The sequence below is a fragment of the Ruditapes philippinarum genome, unplaced genomic scaffold (genome assembly GCF_026571515.1).
Source record: "Ruditapes philippinarum isolate M1 unplaced genomic scaffold, ASM2657151v2 ctg124_1_1_1_1, whole genome shotgun sequence".
Lineage (NCBI taxonomy): Eukaryota > Metazoa > Mollusca > Bivalvia > Venerida > Veneridae > Ruditapes > Ruditapes philippinarum.
In genome coordinates this window covers 490,102-509,286 of record NW_026866080.1, presented here as the reverse complement: position 1 = coordinate 509,286, position 19,185 = coordinate 490,102, and the positions used below count along the sequence as shown (strand labels likewise).

Sequence of the window (19,185 nt, the reverse complement as noted above, 5' to 3'; positions counted from 1 at the left end):
GTAAAATCTTGGTGGTTTTTCTTACTTTTTCTGAAGTTTATTATCCTTTTATTTCTTTTTAGTAAAAGTGGCTTTTCAAATCATATAAAATACGATGATCATTTGCTTTCAAAACTTTCAATTATTTTTATATGGTAATCATTTGTTTTGTTAAAAGTGATTTCCCTTCTAAGACTTTTCTACAATTACCTGTATGGAAACATTAGTACAAGGTTAATAAAGCATGACTTAGTATGGTAGATTGAGTTATATAACTTATTCTTTTCAGAAGTTTTGTTTCACAAAATTTTATATAAATTTCTTGAAAATTTAAACTATAATCACTCAAAACCAACGTAAGAAATCATTAAAAAGAATCGGTTTCAAAGAAAACATAATTATTCGGTTGTAATGTTTGTACTTTCAAGGCCTTGGGATTCGACTAAGAATTATGTTGATTTTGTTTTCATCGTGAAAATTGGTCATAGAACGGCAATGTTTGTTTTATATTATAAGATTAGAACTAGAATGTCTCGCAGGACAGTTGAAGTGAAGGCAATTATATTTAACATGCAAACAAGTCGTAAAAATGTAAAGAGAATTCGAAACATTGATAGATTTGTGCCGGTTTTGTTACGTTGGCAATAAAACTTTGACGGTCTTTAATGATGTTTTGTTTGGTAATAAATCGCAAGAAGAGAAATTTATCTTCATGTTTTCCTTTGTACTAATACAGGGAATCATTTTTAATTGGCTAAGGAAAATGAGACAATATCTTTGCTGTTATTTTGTACGAGTGTGTTTGGTTCATAAGTGTTTTCACTTCAAATGCTGTCACATAATGTTTATTTAAAAATATTTACTGAAATAACTAAAAAAAAAAATAATGTTAAAAAAAACCAGTTACAATGCTGAATGTCTTTAATGAAATTTTCCTGCTTCGAATACTTATGTAAGTGACGTTTGGTAAAAAAAAATTACAGTTCAGAAACCAACCGACTTTAGTGGGCATGGACAAGTCATTATTGCAGCTATTTATAATTAACCCCATACCACTTGAGATATCTTAAATGGACTTTAATATCTTTCAATCAGAACAAAACAATTCTTCTTTGTAAACATTTTTTTTAATTTTAAAGGGACTCCACTGAGGTTTTTTGAACTGACAGGACTGTAAATATTTTTCTAAGATTTGTGAATATTTTGATGTTGGTCGGAACCAATAACTTGCTTACAAATTTTCAGATCATTCCCTAACACTGTTTTTCCTGATTAATCCTTTTAATGAAAGGTTTTTTAGCTAACTTGCGGACAGTTTAACCAACGCAGCTGCCCTCTGGTGCTTTAAATACATTGTAATTGTGCAGATCAATGAGGATTATAGGGCCTTGCCTTACTGAAGAAGCTAGAAAGTTTCATTAACACCTGTAACAAAACAAAGTCTGTTGAACTTAAAAAAATATATATTAGCAAATAATGAATTCAACATTATAGAACAGAATTGTTATGGTGTTTTAACTTCCACTGATCCGTCAGTTAGCTGTCTATGTCTGATAATTTCACATGACAATAAATACAGGCTACGACAGTCTGTCTATTAAATAGTTAAAATTATTGCCACGGAAACCGTTATCTGACAGACAAAAGAAAATTAGAGAGAATTATTTCTTTTTGTTCTTTCTCAATCAAAATGTAATAGAAACTTTTAGAAATTTATGTGGCAAAAAATGTGACAGTTTATTGAATAATTGCGTCTGCCAGTTTTTCATTGTTACCAGCTCGGTTTAAAAAATATGATTTAGAAAATTATTAGTTTCATTGTTTTCTAAAATTGGATTCTTTTTATATGAGAATTACTTATCAAGCTCTATATAAAATGTGAATCAACTTTATTATTTTGCAGCATTTAACCTAATGATAGCACAGGGCATAAAACTATGAGGATATCTGAGGGTTTTGAAACAAAAAGTGTGTTGTTGATAATTTAATCTAGAGAAACAATGTGTCTTGTGGGACTTTAATTATTGGATGATGTGTGGTCAGGCAGGGGGAAATAAATTCATTAGTATTGGCAGCATTTATTAGACAATGATGAGATTCTCCTCTCAAACATGCCTTGATCCCTTGTTAACAGTATCTTTTACTACTGACTTTTTTTGCACTGGTTCCTGTAACATATTTTTAACTTTTCATCAACATACTTTTGACTTTTCACCATCGTGGTTTCGTAATATTTTGACTATTCACTATCGTAAATTTATGTTTTCATTGTCTTGAGTTAATTGTGCGGGTGGTGATGGCCCGCACAAGATAGCGTAAAAAATTATTTACGTCATACATATAAATAATTCTTATGTCAACAAATAATCTTCACTGTGTTACTGCATGAGAACATAATATCTTAATGTCAGTTGAGGATGGTTAAAGATGCTTCTGTAGTCAAGTACTTTTGGTAGTTGACTTCAAATCGCTTGTCCCTCATGGCTGAAGGTTCAACTCCCACCAGGAACCTTACATTGAAAGCTATTCACCTTATAGAAGTTTGGCTATTTAAATACTCATGTCTTGCACTTGGTACATAAAATAATGTGTAAAGGGTCACCTGAGGTTTTCCTCTACCAGTATTTCTGGAAAGTCGCCATAAAAACCTTTACAGTAGCATTTTTACCGAAAAACTCAACAAACAGAAGCAATATTTCCATATGTTATGGAAGGAATTATTCTCTATCATCTCTCAAAGCAAATATAAATTCTACTTATTTTACGAATGTTTATGTAACCCCAATGAAGACACATTTCTGATTGCAAAATTGATTGCTCATCTGTTATTCCTTTGATTGATGATGCACCATAAACTAAACTGGAACAAAATTGAGCAAAATTAATGATGGCAGGAAAAATCTAAACTGTACTGTTAGTGACCCAAGTGCATGTGGTCATATTTACATATTTACATAATTTACATGTCAGTTATGCAAATCATGCAGGAAATGTTGCATAGAGTTTATAGAAAGAAGGCCTCATTTGTATTATCTTACTGTATAAGTTGAAACTTATATATTCTAGCTCAGTTGTAGTGAAGGCTTATTAATGAACCACTCTCGAGTCCACTTCCTTGAACTTAACCAAATAAGGAGCATGTTGGTTAACTTAGTAGAGCTAGAATCTACATTATTTTAAGACGAAGACACCTAAAGTTCTAGGCAACCCTTCCCCTTGATTGTTTTCAATACTGATAAAAAAGATATTGTTGCTTAAATTCCATTTATTTTTATTTTTTTGTTGTAAAATATAACTTAAAACACATTTTATATTTTTATTCCTTTCTTAGTTTTGTTCTTTTTCCATGTCTTTAATTAATTTCATGCTCCCTGTCTTTGAAAACATTTCTTGTCCTTCATGTTTCCTGTCTACAATGTCATATTCCCTATCTTTGATGCAACATGTCATGTCTTCGATGTCATATTCCCTATCTTTGATGTCACATGTCATGTCTTTGATGTCATATTCCAGATCTTTGATGTCATATTCCCTGTCTTTGATGTCACATGTCATGTCTTTGATGTCATATTCCCTATCTTTGATGTCATATTCCCTATCTTTGATGGTATATTCCCTATCTTTGATGGCATATTCCTCATCTTTGATGTCACATGTCATGTCTTTGATGGCATATTCCCTAATTTTGATGTCATGTTTCCTATCCTCGATGTCATATTTCCTGTCTTTGATGGCATAGGCCATGTCTCTGATCTTATATTCCCTATCTTTGATGTCATATTCTCTATATTAGATGTCATTTCCCCTGAGGCAGGGCGGCTTGCACATCTATGCTGTTAGACCAGACTGACTTACTTTTTACAACATGTTATCCCTGATACAGGACTGATTAAAAATGAAAGTCTAAGAAGTCTATGAAAGCAGTTCAGCAAAGTAAAGGGTTAATGTACACATAATGGCATTTATATATTAGCCAGGATTCAGTGCCTCTTAAATACAAAAATGTACCAACATATGCAATGCGATACAAAAGTACCTCAAAAGTTTTAAATTTTCCGATAAAAGTTAATTTGTCTGAATTTTATATTGGAATCTATTTGAACATATTTCCTTGATATCAATTCAATCGGAAAACAAGAAAGGGGTTGACAGTATATCTTAATACTGAAGCAATAAAACGTCATTGTATTCCACGAAGCAGACGGCATTATTGCAAACAAATTAGATTTTCCACAGTATCATTGTACGCATAAATTCTGTTTTACCCTTTATAATACATTTTAGACACAATGTATCTACAGTGAAGATGGGGAAATTAAATACTTTCTGTGACTATAAAGTTATATAGGAATTGTTGTTTACTATTTGTAGCTGTATAATGTTCTGTGTAATTATGAGTTAGTAATTTGATATTCCGAGCTGTACTGTAAAAATACGTTTTTTTTATGAAATATATACATACTATATTAGTAATATTTGATGAGAATAGTTTACCCATTCAAGAACTTTTGGTTGGTTCGAGTGTGTTTCAATAATCTTATAGCTTCCTGAAATAAATTTGAATAAACTTACTTTATGTGGTGTTTCTGCTCAGTAAAACACAATAAAATAAATACCATAACAAAAATTGGGGCTTACTGGAGTCTCCTACTTGAAATCATTTCGTACTGATGATTTAAATTTTGTTTTAAAATTCTGTTGAATTGTTGAAAGTTGGGGAATAATCCAGCTAGGAAATGAGAGGGAAGATGGTTTTAAAAATTTCAAGTGCCTACACATGCCTGACATAGTGTATTTTGACAGACTCATGGGTTCCCTGAATCAATAGACTAATGTTCTCAATAGTTAAATAAACCCACACATGCTAAATTTCCTTGTTATAAAAGCTCTTTGGATGAAAAACACGACAATTACCTTAAAGTTACGAAAATCGTAGATTATTGAAGTTGCGTGGGCTTAGACAGAAATTTCAGAATCATCAAAAAACTTTTTTTATGCAATTTAATTAAAGATTGTAATTACATTGTCATAAAAAAATAATAAACTTATTTTACAACACAGTAAAATCTGAGCTCTAGTTCCATCTTGTAAAAATAGACTTCTATCTTCCATTTAGATCACATGTGCTGAATCGGCTATGGATCTATTTATAGTAACATGGTTTTATTGCAGTTTGATGTAATTAATTTTCTTTTATTGACTTAATGCCATCATTACGGAGAATGTCCAATAAGAAACAAGACGGCTTTACGGCATGAGTAGTAATTTTGGAGTCAAACCTTAATTGGTCGAGGACTAAAACCGTGCCGTGTCTGAAAGTGGTGTCGTAATTAATCTTTGAGGTGGCGTCACACTGATTACCTTCTGATTATCATTTCTAGATGAATAACATTGAACTCGTGAACTACGCTTATTTAAATTTCTATTTTAAGATATTTTGGATTTTTATTGTGAAAAAAGTTTTGAGACAAATGTATTTATAGTAAATTGGCAAATGGTTTTATGAATTTATATCTTGTAACTTTGCCATATGATTTATGATTATATTTTCTTGTTTGTTTTTCCCTTGAGCTCCTGTAAATATGTCTTACTGTATGTCTGCTATTTATTCATTTATCAGAAAAATTATAGAAAAAAAAAATATAGTTTTACATCAGAAATGTAGTTTAATCTAAATTTTACATTTTTGTTGTCTTAATAATTGAGTAGACATTTCACCCATTTGAACTTTTTGCTCTTGTAGTCACAAAAATAAGAGAATGAATGGAATATTTTGTTCACAAAATTCAGCTTAGAAAGAAAGATGAATAATTTTGATTCAATATCTGATTGGTTGTGTTACCCATACCATTCTTATGCAGTCTGCACTGTTCAGTCATTTCATATTTTGAACTTTTCCCGCAAAAAAATGATGAATGGTTTCGTCCGGTTTGAAAAATGGACAAGTCTTTTTAAGATATTTAGCATGGACAGGGTTAATGCTATTTTTCTTGGATTTGATGTTAGTTGCACGTTGCCATCAGTGAATATGTCGCAGGTGTTTTTCGTATTTTATCGAGGCAGTGTTCGGAGAGTTTATAAGCAACTGTCCTATATTAATAAACATACTATAGACCTTTCTGTTGCAGTAATTTAACCAGACAATAAGTTCAGAACATAGTTCTTTATCATCTTATGTAATAAAACAATTTTCTGGTTGTTTTTTTTTTTTCAGGTGTTTTTGAGGAATTCGGTGTTTGAACCACTTGAAGAGAGAAGGGTGGAGTTCCTGAGATTGAAAGCTTTGATTATACAGAAAATTTGGAGAGGATTTGTCAAGCGCAGAGGTAAGGCCAGCAAGTGATGTTAATAATGAATATATGGTGAATAGGAAACAAAATACTTTAAATTGTGAAACAGAGTTAATTATTGAAGAAAATATGAATGCCATGTGTGTAATAAGCAGGATAAGCGAAAAAACGCTGAAAAGATCTAAGTAATTAAATACAGTATGGGGATTGCATGTTTGAAGTAGTATTGCAGAATAATTTTTATTGAGATTCAATTATTGAACAAACACTAGAAAGATATATATTTTATGTATTGATAGATTACCAGCAGTTACGAGAAGCCACCATTATTATACAGACAGCGTATAAGGCCTTCAGACATCGTATCGTCTTCAGAAGAAAGAGGAAGGCGGCCATTTTGATTCAGGTAATTGTAGGTCTTGTGTTATACGACCCACTGTAGACTGTATATGGAAAAAGATGTGTCCATCAATTGAAAGTTTCGAAAATCTTAAACAAAATTCTCAGTTATGTGTTTTAATTTGGGTGCCTTTATAGCTGAGTGGTAATGGTTGCAAACTTTGTATCACTTTGCCCTCACTGCTGTACATCTTACTTCCGCCATAGACTTGGATTCTTTCATGAATATACTCAGGGTAGAAGAGTGGTGGCTATGCTCAACTGCAGACCGGCCCACCTAAATATTGCATTGTGAAGGACCTTGGGTCTTTTTCCACAGGTTAAGTTGGAACACCCCTGGGTAACCATTACAAAATAAAAGTTGGAAAGGCACCAAAAGAAAACTTATTTAATATACAAATTTTAGAAATAATAAATTCTAATGTTTATTATAATAAATTGCTATATGATTAATGTTTGCTCTTTGTGTATCTGTCTGTAAATCAGTTGAGTTTTATAAGATTGTTGTTATTCCCCAAATGGAAATATATATAGATATACAATTATTATATAGATCTATGAAGAATGTTGTTCTAGAAAATATCTATATAATCTAGATGTCAATGAACTTTTACATGAAGTATCAGATATGGGCATGATCCATTCCTATTATTTAGTTGGTTTTTTTTGTTTGTTTTTTTCTAAGAAAATCATTTGTAATTTGTAAACATTATAAAACGTTACTTCCATCATTCTCTTCACTGAAATCCATTTATTTCTTGTGAAGTTGAAAGAAAATATGTCTAGGAAGTTTTCCAAAAATTATTTTGAAAAACTTATAAATAAGAATTAATCATCTGAACATACGGAATCCATCGAAACATTTGGATTAGAAAATACTTGGCAAATCAAATCCGCAATTCATAGAAGTTGAACACATCAATCAACCGGGGCAATTCTTATTCGTTCTTAAAACCCGACTTATTCCAGTAATTATTGTGTTATGATGGTACAAATCGTCTGGCGTTTTGTAAAAGGTCAATTTAATTAGCACTCAACTTCTGCAAATAATCCTCGCCCTGGTGATGAATGGAATCAGGCTACTGATGCAATATTTCCGAGGAAAAACGGATTGAACATTATGTAGTTGAGTATTCTTTTCTTTTTCTTTTGCGGCAGACAATTGAATTAAGATTTGTGTGCGGAAGAAATTTGTCTGCGTAAGTAGTAACGTTACACTGCGGAAATACATATGGTTACAATCGGAAATACTTCCTTCGGTTAACAAATTATTGACTTTGTCTGTGTATTATATTATTTTATTATCTAGCTTATTTATCTGTCGTCATGGTCGGGAATTATATAAAAGACTTGATTTCAGGAAATGTCTCATTTCTTATAGTATTTATCTGGTAGTAATTACAAAATAATATTTATTATGGAACTTGAGCAAATCTCTGGTCAGTTATAGAATTATATATTCCCTTAAAACTATACAGGTAGAATCAACAAGCAAAAGACCTGTTCTCGCATTTATATTCCTTCTTAATCCGTTAAAAAAAACGTAATTAAATGATCTTTAATCTGTTTAAAATCTTGAAAATGTGTAATAAAGAAATGTGTGTAAGGTAAATGACCTGCAGTTGTTGCTTAACAATTACACTTTTCTTACTGAAATTTTATCAATTACTTCTGTAAGTCCATTTTCTATAAATTACCCAATTTTCATATTATCGTACCAAGATGGGGGGGGGGGGGGTGTATTTTATAAAAAATCAGATTTTACTGTAATAAATGATAAAATTTTAAGTTTTTAGCTCACCTGAGCATATGCTCAGGGTGAGCTATTAGGATCACTCTTCGTCCGTCGTCTGTCGTCCGTCGTCCTTTGTCCGTTCACACTTTTCAAACGACATCTCCTCTGAAACCATAAGGCAGATCATAATGAAACTTCACAGGGATGTTCCTTGTGTGAAGCCTTAACAAAGTTGTTCAAAGAATTCCATTCCATGCAGAACTCTGGTTGCCATGGCAACCAAAAGAAAAAACTTTAAACATCTTTTTCTAAAAATCCCAAAGAGCTAGAGCTTAGATATTTGGCATGAAACATTTTCTAGCGAGTGTCTACCAAGATTGTTCAAATAAAAGCCCTGGGGTCAAAATTGGCTCCGCCCCAGGGGGTCATTGATTTTCCCTATATGCATATAGTAAAAACTTAAAAAAATCTTCTTTTTAAGAACCCAAAGAACTAAAGCTAAGATATTAAGCATGAAACATCTTCTAATGAGTGTCTACCAAGTTTGTTCAAATAAAAGTCCTGGGGTCAAAATTGGCCCCGCCCCAGGGGGTCATTGATTTTCCCTATATGCATATAGTAAAAACTTAAAAAAAATTCTTTTAAAGAACCCAAAGAGCTAGAGCTAAGATATTTAGCATGAAACATCTTCTAATGGGTGTCTACCAAGTTTGTTCAACCCTGGGGTTTAAACTGGCCCCGCTCTGGGGGCCTATATACAGGTGAGCGACTTCAGGGCCATCATGGCCCTCTTGTTTATGATTATACTTGCTTATTATAAATTTACACATTCTGAAGGCTTTATATTGGGGCGTACATGGCTGAGTTTTTAGGTCATTGACTTAAACAACTGGCCTCCTAACCACTGTGGGCTTGAATCCCATCAGAAACTGGATTCTTATATCTCAAGAGTATTCTGTCAAAACCATTTTGATATTTTATTATGAGTATAAGTTAAATTGAATATTAAGTGATCTCGACAAAAATCCCAAGATTAATGACTTGAAACAAAATTTCGCTACTGCAAATCAATTTTCTTTCATATAATTTTTACATGCATATTTTCCATCTGACAAAATTAATTTTCCAAAATATAAAGAAGAAAATGTTTTGAAATATTACATAAATCTGAAATATAAATTCTGAAATAAATGAAACTCTTTACATCAAAATATTTATCCCCCCCCCCCCTCTCCTCTCCCTTAAAAAAAACAACAACCAAAATTTAGCTGGTTGCCTTTCAAAATAAAATAAAAAAAACACACACTCACACTTTTTCATTACCGCCAGATAAGCTTTAAATTAATTTAGCTTGTTTTCTTTAAAACTTGTCCATAGAAGGGAGATATTGTTGTGCTGTGAGGTTTCCCCTGGAGATTCCTATCAATTCATTACTATTCATGGGTTTTAACAGCCTATAAATAGATAGTAAAGATGAGTTAGTGTTACTGTCAGTTCACAGGCATTGTCTAATTCAATATCTTTATGATTGACGAGCAGTTAGATTCTGTTGGTTTTTCAATTCGCCTTTTTTTGCGCTGTTATATTTTCCGCTGCTTTTCTTAGCTGTATCCACAGATAAAGCTGTTTTGAGATTATATTCGAAAAAGAATGGATGAGAAATTTGTGTTTTACATTTCTAATGCTCCTTGAAATTTTACCTAAATATTTCAAATGAGTATTTTAAATTTCTGTTTGACCATCGCTCCCGTAATTCCTTCTGTCTAACATTACAGTCTGACAAGATTTAATATTTCTGATGTCTGAATGTTTGTATTTTGATAGCTTAAAATAAACAATAATTGAACTCATATTTTGATAAATAAGTCCCTTAAAATAAACAATATTGGACAGTTCTAAATTTACTAGGCCTGGTAAATTAAAAAAATACTGAAAGCTTGGGTTTAAATGTGAAATTAATACCAGTTACTCTTATTATGTTTAATTTATTTAAATTATAATGTAACTTTGGCAGAAGTACATCTTTTTTGAAGTTACTGATAAAAAATGAAAAGCTTTTATTGTAGGCACTTTGTAGCAAAACAGAAACATAACCAAACAACAAACAAGCAAAATGAATAAAAAAGAAAGAGTTTGTGTCACACGGACAGACTTTTAGTTTTGATGAATTAATATTATAAGGCAGAAAAAAACTTTTGTTGAATTTTTTCCATGATAACAATTGAATATAATAATTTGCGTCCATGACAATGGCGGAATGTCCAATATCTGGAATACCAGAATGTTCCTGTTTGTTGACAATGACAAAATTATGACAAATCTTATTGTCATATGATATTATTGTATAAGTTTGTGTAAATGATTTGTTAGTATCACTGCCTGAATAGGATTGACCTATATACGATTCTGGGTCAGCACAGATTTATAAGACGTGTGTGTGACAATTACGATTTAATTCTTCTCTGAGGAAAAGGGATACTTGTAAGACTTGTGAGATGTATGACAATTCTTCTCTTAAGAAAATGGGTACTTGAACTCTTATTGAGTTACATACATACATATAATTCTGGACAAATTCGTGATTGAAGCACTATATATAACAATGCATCGACATTAGTGTTTGGGGTAAAATTGATTTAAATTACTTTTATATTGTGTTGTCTGATATACATCTTTATATGGGAATTGAGGCTTTAAAAAATTGAGAACTTAATCATTTTGGTTTCTGGTGACTGCTTAATTGTGTTTTGAATTTCATTGCTTTGAGTGTAATAAAGAGAGGTGGGGAAGGGAGGTAGTATGGTGGCATAGAGAACCACTCTTTCTACCTGACCATTTGTCTATATTCACACAAAATATATAAAAAAAATATTTAAAACAAAACAGAAATAATTGAAAGCATGCAAATGTTGTGTTTTAAGTTTTATACTAATCCCACCAATTAAAAGAAAATTTTTTGTCCAATAAGTTCCAGTTTCATTATTCTTAACATCTCACCATATTTTGGACTTTCCAAATTTGCTCTTATTTTTTATCTAATCAAAGGACATTCTTATAGTAGGATCAGAAATGTTGTTTTTTCATTTTTTTCTGGTTTCCATTCTGAAGAATAGTACAAATTTATACAAATGATCTTATAAATATTTACTCGGGAACGAAGGTTATATAAACTGGCCCATATTGAAGCAACAATGGGATAATTTGGCAGAAAAATTGGTAAATAGAGGCATTTTGTTCTAGACAGAAAGTCTGTTTTAGCATTGTTGAAAACATAGAAAATAGGATTAATTTTAGGCAGAAATTTATACATAAAGGCGGAAATCTTTACATGAAAATGGAAATCTTGATTTGTAAAAAAAAAAAATGGAAAAATTCTCTTAATAAACACCAGATGATTATTTTCCATTTTTTGGCAATTGTACTTTTTCACGATGCTTAATTGATTATAGAAAAAAATTTAATGATCACTTTGGCCTAATAACTGTAGTTCTGGATATTAATTATCGCAGGGAAAAATAAAAATATTTCACAAGTCATAAAATATTTATATCAACTTTATAATTAAACTTAATTCAAATAAATGATTTAAGTTAATTGGGGAAGAGAATGAGGCAGATACAAAATGTTCCATATTGTAACAAAAGATATGATGAATGGGGGCGATCGCAGCAGACGACAAACTTTGTTCATTATAGTTTTCATCAGAACCCAATCTCATATCTCAATTAATTAATTTGAGTATGGGGGAAAGGAAATAAGTTATTGTTGTACGGTGACCTACTTCATTTACAACATATTCGTAACAAAGCAATTTCCATAAAACATATCATTGTTTCTAATAGAAATTCTTAGAAAATGAAAAACGAACTTGATTAGTTTTGTCGTTGTTGTTTCTTTTCTGATTTGAGAATACGAAAAAAATAGATTTGGAGGATTTATGATTTTCTATTTTTAGAACTATAAATAATACAGATCCCAAAAAATTGCACTTTTTTTGTAATCCACAGAAATAATAAATAGTTCAGTGTCATTAAGCTTAGAAATAGGACAAAAAAGAAGAAACGCATGGTACAAAAAAAACCTGAACTGACGGGGAGGTGGCATATCGAGAATTGCCAATGTCAATGACCTGCTGTCACACTGTCAATCCAAAAACTGACTAAATGGGTGAATATGGGGACATCCATTTCCTTTGGATACATTTCTATTTTGTCTTTTTTCCTTCTTTTGTTAAATCATATATAACGGCAGAATTACTATTCATTAAGACAGAATCATAGTAAATTTTGCATAATATAAAGGCAGAATTATAGTTGATTATATAACATAAAAACAGAAATTATAATTTGCTATATATCGCAAGACAGAATTATGATAAATTATATAAGACATAAAAGCAAAATTGTGATTGGTTATATTTAACATAATAAGACAGGTGTGTAATTAGGTAATATAGTTTAATATGAAGACAGAATTATAGAATTATAATTGGTACTATATAAACATAAAGACTGAATTATGGAATTATATAAATTGGTTATATATAACATGAAGACAGAATTATAGAATTAAAATTGGTTATATATATAATAATGACAGAATTTTAGAATTATAATTGGTTATATATATCATAAAGACAGAATTACAGAATTATAATTGGTTATATATAACATAAAGATAGAATTACAGAATTATAAATGGTTATATATAACATACAGACAGAATTACAGAATTATAATTGGTTATGTATAACGTTAAGACAGAATTACAGAATTATAATTGGTTATATATAACATAAAGACAGAATTACAGAATTATAATTGGTTATATGTAACATAAAGACAAAATTATAGAATAAAAATGGTTATATATAAAATAAAGGCAGAATTTTAGAATTATAATTGGTTATATGTAAAATAAAGACAGAATTTTAGAATTATTATTGGTTATGTATAACATAAAGACAGAATTACAGAATTATAATTGGTTATATATAACATAAAGACAGAATTATAATTGGTTATATATAACATAAAGAGAGAATTACAGAATTATAATTAGTTATGTATAACATAAAGACAATGTTATAGAATTATAATTGGTTATATATAACAGCAAGACAGATTTATAATTGGCTATATATCACATGATGACATAATTAAACCAACAGCAGGGATAACTGCTATACATCACAGGAATATGCAAAACATCTTGTGTATTTTATCTATACTGTCTATTGTATGACATAAATATGTACATTTGTAGACATAAATGATCTATAAGTCTCCAATGACCTGTTTTCTTCCTGAATTGGACGGCTTTTGTACTTTAAATAGGTCAATTTCATTCCATTTGATATACAATTTTTTTCAATTTTACATGACAAAAACAAATATTCTGCAAACAGTAATCTTCTGTAGGAAAAGAATGTTTTAAGAAAATCATTTTGATGTTTTTCAGAAGACAGAGCATCAATTTTAAGTATTTCAGTCAAAAGTAAGCCCTATTTACCATGCAGTTTTAGAGAAACTTAATGATTTGCCCTACTTGAATATGAAACATCCTTTGATATTTTAAGGGATTTTAAGATATATAGGTTTAATTGAGCAGGCAACAGTTTATTATTACCAAAGAAATAGGCAAGCTATAACCACCAATGACGCATACAATAATAATTATCACCTTTGTCATAGACATGTCATTATCAGAGCGAGGTAACATTGGTTCTTTCATGTGAGAAAACTACCCAGCTAGCTTACAGAACAGAATGTTGGTGGTTCTACTCAGGTGCCAGAAATAATGCACAAAGGGGCACCTCAGGTCTGCCTCCTCCATTAAAGCTGGAAAGACACCATATAAGCTATACTGTGTTAATGTGGGGTAAATCCTGACCAATAAAATTATCTCCAGTGACAATTAAAAGCAAAAAAATTATCCCCAATGACAAAAACAAATCATTATCCCCAATGACAAAAGAACATCATTATCACCAATAGAGTTCAAAGAGTTGATACTCGTTTTCCCGACATATCACAACATTGTGTTTTATTAGTTAAAATTGCCTCACAGCAGACGTATGCCCATTTATACAGATTATTAGAAGCCGACTGGGAATTCATCCATCAGAATATGTTAGTTTTCTGTAGAATAGAAATATCAAGTATAACTGCTGTTTTATGTAAATGTAGAGACATTTTCCGTCTTTTGATGGAAATATTTTGGTCTATGGTGATATACAATGAAATAGAACGGTCATATAAATTGTATAAAACTTTCATCTGTTTCCTTGCTGTATGGATTGCTCTTTTGTGTTATTTTCTCTCTTTGGGTTGATTTCATGGCTTTTGTTAATGTAAGAAATAGGCTTTGATACATCAGTGTTCCAATTAGTTATTTGTTTGAATACGTGTGCTTACTTTAATTTTTGACAAAAAACATTCATTTGAGTTTAATTATAGGAATTCAGACCTGTATCAGGTTTAAACCTGAATGACTAAGATTTTCTTTTTTTCTTTCTTCTGACTATAGTTGATGTGTATTAGTATCTGTCTTTGTTTTTGGTAGATAGCATTGTGAAGTCTCAATTAACAACACAATAATTTGTTTTCAGTCTCAGGTACGTGGAATGCAGGCTCGTCAGCTGGCAGCCAAACTGCGCGAGATCAAACGTATCGAGGAGGAACGATTACGACAAGAGCGAGCTGAACAAGAACGTCTCGCTCGCCAGAAAGCTGAGGAAGATGAGCTGTCCATTGAAGAATCTCTCAAGTATGTAATATTTATACTTTGCGCTACATTTTGTCAAAAGCTTTTTCGATGTGTTATTGCACCTGCGAATTGGGGATTATCATAAACTTTTCAACGTTATAATCTGCACTATTTCTACTAATAGACATTTTAGCTGGATATTTTGCATTTTATGGATTTTATATCTAATATAGCTGTACTCCCATGGCGACTGTCATTTTGCTTTTGTATTTCAAATTTCTATATGAAAGTTGTCAAAAATATTGAATTCTGTTTTCAACGTTGAACATATTAAAGCAAACAGTCTAAATCAATTGAATTGATTGACGCAATGATGAAAAAATTTTTTAATGAACTTTAGAGAGTTTTTGATTACATATGATTTTTATAAGACCTTTACTTGCACGCTTCATTAACAAAGTTAAGATTTTCACCAGCATTGTTTAATTGCCTTATAATTACATTGTCCACCGCCTGCAGCCTGACACCTTTTATGCCTCACAAATGTGCACATTTTTGTTTTTTACTCTTAGTGCTTTTATATGTCAGATGCAATGTTTTCGTAGCTAAATAATGGAATTTTTCATACAGTGTTATAGCAGAGACTGTTTTATAGATTTTCTTATCTGTGTTTTGAGAAAAAAAGTAATGTAAAGAATTATATATTAGTTTTGTATACTTAAAAGCTTATCCTAGGTAAATAATCACAAACATCTAAAAAATCAAACTTGTCTTTATATATAACAAAATGAAGTAGTTGACTTGAGTGCGAATTAAGACAACCTTCTTATACTGGAGAATGTCATTATTATGGTATTTAGGCTAAATATTTGTTAAAATTCATAAAATTCTTGCTTGAAAGCATGTGCTTCTTACTCATAATAAATGTATGAATGAGAGGAGACTTTTTAGCTCGACTTTTCTATGAAAAGGGGAGCTATCCTACTCGCCCCGGCGTCGGCGTCGGCGTTGGCGTCACACCTTGGTTAAGTTTTTCGTACCACCCCACTTTATTTCAGAAGTATTACAAGTATGGCTTTGAAACTTACCATACTTGTTCACCATCATAACCTCCATCTACAGACAAGAGTACATAACTCTGTCAAGGTTTTTGACAGAATTATGGCCCTTTTTTGACTTAGAAAGTGTATTGAGCTTGGTTAAGTTTTTTGTACCACCTCACTTTATTTCAAAACCATTGGAGGTATTGCTTTGAAACTGACCATACTTGTTTACCATCACGACCTTCATCAACAGACAAGAGGACATAACTCTGTCAAGGTTTTTGACAGAATTATGCCCCTTTTTGACTTAGAAAATACATTGAATATGGGTAAAATCCACTTATTGCCTTAACCCTTTGAGATATTGCTTTGAAACTTTTAATGCTATTTCACATCATTACCCCCATCTGTACGCAAGAGAAGGTAACTCTGTCAAGGATTTGTTTTAAAAATTAAGGCCTTTTATCGACTTAGAATCTTGGTTAAGTTTTTAGTACCAGTCCACTTTTTGACTGAACTGTTTGAGATATTAATTTGAAAGTTGGAATACTTGTTTACAATCATGATTCCCAAACATGTCCAGGAGAAGGTAATTCTGTCAAAGATTTTATTTGAATTATGGCCCTTAACTGTCAATGTTTTGTATTATAGGCAAGCACTAAAAAAGTCGAGCGCGCTGTCTTACGGACAGCTCTTGTTTATGCCCCTACTTCATGGGAGGTTGGCATAGAGATTTGCCCTGGTCTGTCTTGCTGTCAGGCTGCAGGTCCATAGATAGACAAAACAGGGGAAAGACTTTGGGGCATCTGTTGACCTAGGGACACATTTCTAGTTTTATAAATGTATATCAATTTCTAGATACATATATTCAGATATGATTTATTTAATAGAAAATATTTTAAGTTTTTTAAGATGCTTGTTTATATTAGTAATAGACAAAAAATTTAGTTATTTTCGATTAAATATATTTTTTGATTACTTCCCCCATATCATATATCATTATTATTCATCTTGTCTCATAGAAATTATAATATGTTGTTCAAGGAGTTCCACTGAGGTCCAAAAGCCTGAAATAAAAATATATGAAAATATATCTTCGGTCAACTAGGGTAACTTAAAACAGAAAAATATGAGGAAGACAATTAGAAAAAAATATATCAAGTATTAAATTGAAAATTGATATTTAGTGCAATTTGCAATGATGATTCTAGAAAAATAGAGTGAATGATATGAAATTTGGCACACAAAATTATGATATAGACCTACATCTATATGTATAAAAGTCTTGAAAACGTATTTCCAGTCCTGTCCAGTTCAGTCCGGTCATATTTTAAAAAAAAACCTCAGTGGAGTTCCTTGTAACTGATGGGTATGAAAATATTGTAGAAAAATGTTGCCTTTTTACAGAAAATTGACACGCGATCAGCTTTACAGAAAAATTAAGTAGGTCAATTGATATTGTAAACTTACACGTCACTTTTGTTTAAACTTTCAATCAATGTACCAACGTTTATATAAGTGTTGTCTTTGCATTTTATTTTGTTCACAAAATCAAAATTTCTATTTACACTCTATATATTTAGTGCTAAAAATAAGTTCCAGTCAATTTGACTGTGTTAATAACTTCGGATATTTCTCTCCTGGATTATTTGGGACAAAAGAAATAAATGTAAAGCAAAGAATTAATTGTGAAAAACCAGTCTGTTCACTGTTTATTTGATGAATGTTTGCCAGACACAATTTACATTGTATGATCAAACTAATCAATGTGAATCAGTTATTGCAAACTAAGATTGCACTAGACACATTTACTATTTATTCTATCAATTTCTTTCATATTTGTTGTAAATAGTAAAGGTTGAGGCAATTCTTGAAATTGCTATCCAGGCTTGTCTCGATTTCAGATGAAATGAGATGGGAGCTGAGATTTCTTTTAAACAGTATTAAAACAATATGTCAGTTTATTTCTCAAGTGTTCCAAGTTGGTCATTTCTTGAGTCGTATGACACCAGTACGGAACTTACCGGTATTTAGTACTGGTAATGTTCAGGAAGCATAATAACTCAAAAGCAATTGATATCAGATACTGAATTTAATTACTGGTAACGTCCACAGGCATCGTCAGAACCCTCGGGTACTGATTTCGCTGAACTACATTCATCATGTGCGAATGAAATGTATACGGTCATTCATTTATTCATTATCATTCATTATTCATTCAGATTAATGATAACAAGAGTAAATAGTTGATTTTAAGTTATATTGTTTATCAGTATTGTAACAGTATTATTATCAGTTATCACAATAGAATTTTTGTTGTCATTTGTATAGCAAAGTTGTTGCATTTAACCCTTAACCTGCTGAATTTCTTAAATGGACTTGTCCAGCTTCCATTTTTAGCTCGACTGTACGAAGTATATGGAGAGCTGTCCTACTCGCCCCGGCGTCGGCGTCCGCGTCCAGATTTTAGATTAAAGTTTTGGTGCAGTAAAATATTTTTCACTATAACTTTGTCATTTCTTAAGGTATCAACTTCAAACTTCAAATATATGTTCCTTATCATCAACCACATCTTATGTGACAAGGTTCATAACTTTAGCACCGATATTTTTAGATTTATCTCCCCTTGAACTTAGAATTTTCCTTAAAAAATACTATTTTTTACTGTTACTTCTTTATTTCTTAAGGGATCAACCTCATACTTCAAATATATGTACCTTATCATCATCCCCATCTTATGTGACAAGGTTCATAACTCTAGCACCAATATTTTCAGATTTATCTCCCCTTGAACTTAGAATTTTCCTCAAAAAATACTATTTCTTACTGTTTCTTCTTTATTTCTAAAGGGATCAACCTCATACTTCAAATATATTTACGTTATCATCGCCCCCATCTTATGTGACAAGGTTCATAACTCTAGCACCAATATTTTCAGATTTATCTCCCTTTGAACTTAGAATTTTCCATAAAAAATATTATTTTTTACTGTTACTTATTTATTTCATTAGGGATCAACTTCATACTTCAA

General features: G+C 31.1%; 1 protein-coding gene across 1 annotated transcript in view; it reads left to right on the top strand.

The window, feature by feature from the left end:
- LOC132731255 (myosin-I heavy chain-like) overlaps positions 1–19,185 on the top strand; it is a 138,261-nt gene that overhangs the window by 57,081 nt on the left and 61,995 nt on the right. The window contains 4 exon segments of the mRNA XM_060717414.1: positions 6,194–6,305; positions 6,569–6,675; positions 15,014–15,171; positions 17,562–17,597. Coding sequence (XP_060573397.1) covers positions 6,194–6,305; positions 6,569–6,675; positions 15,014–15,171; positions 17,562–17,597 — 413 coding nt within the window.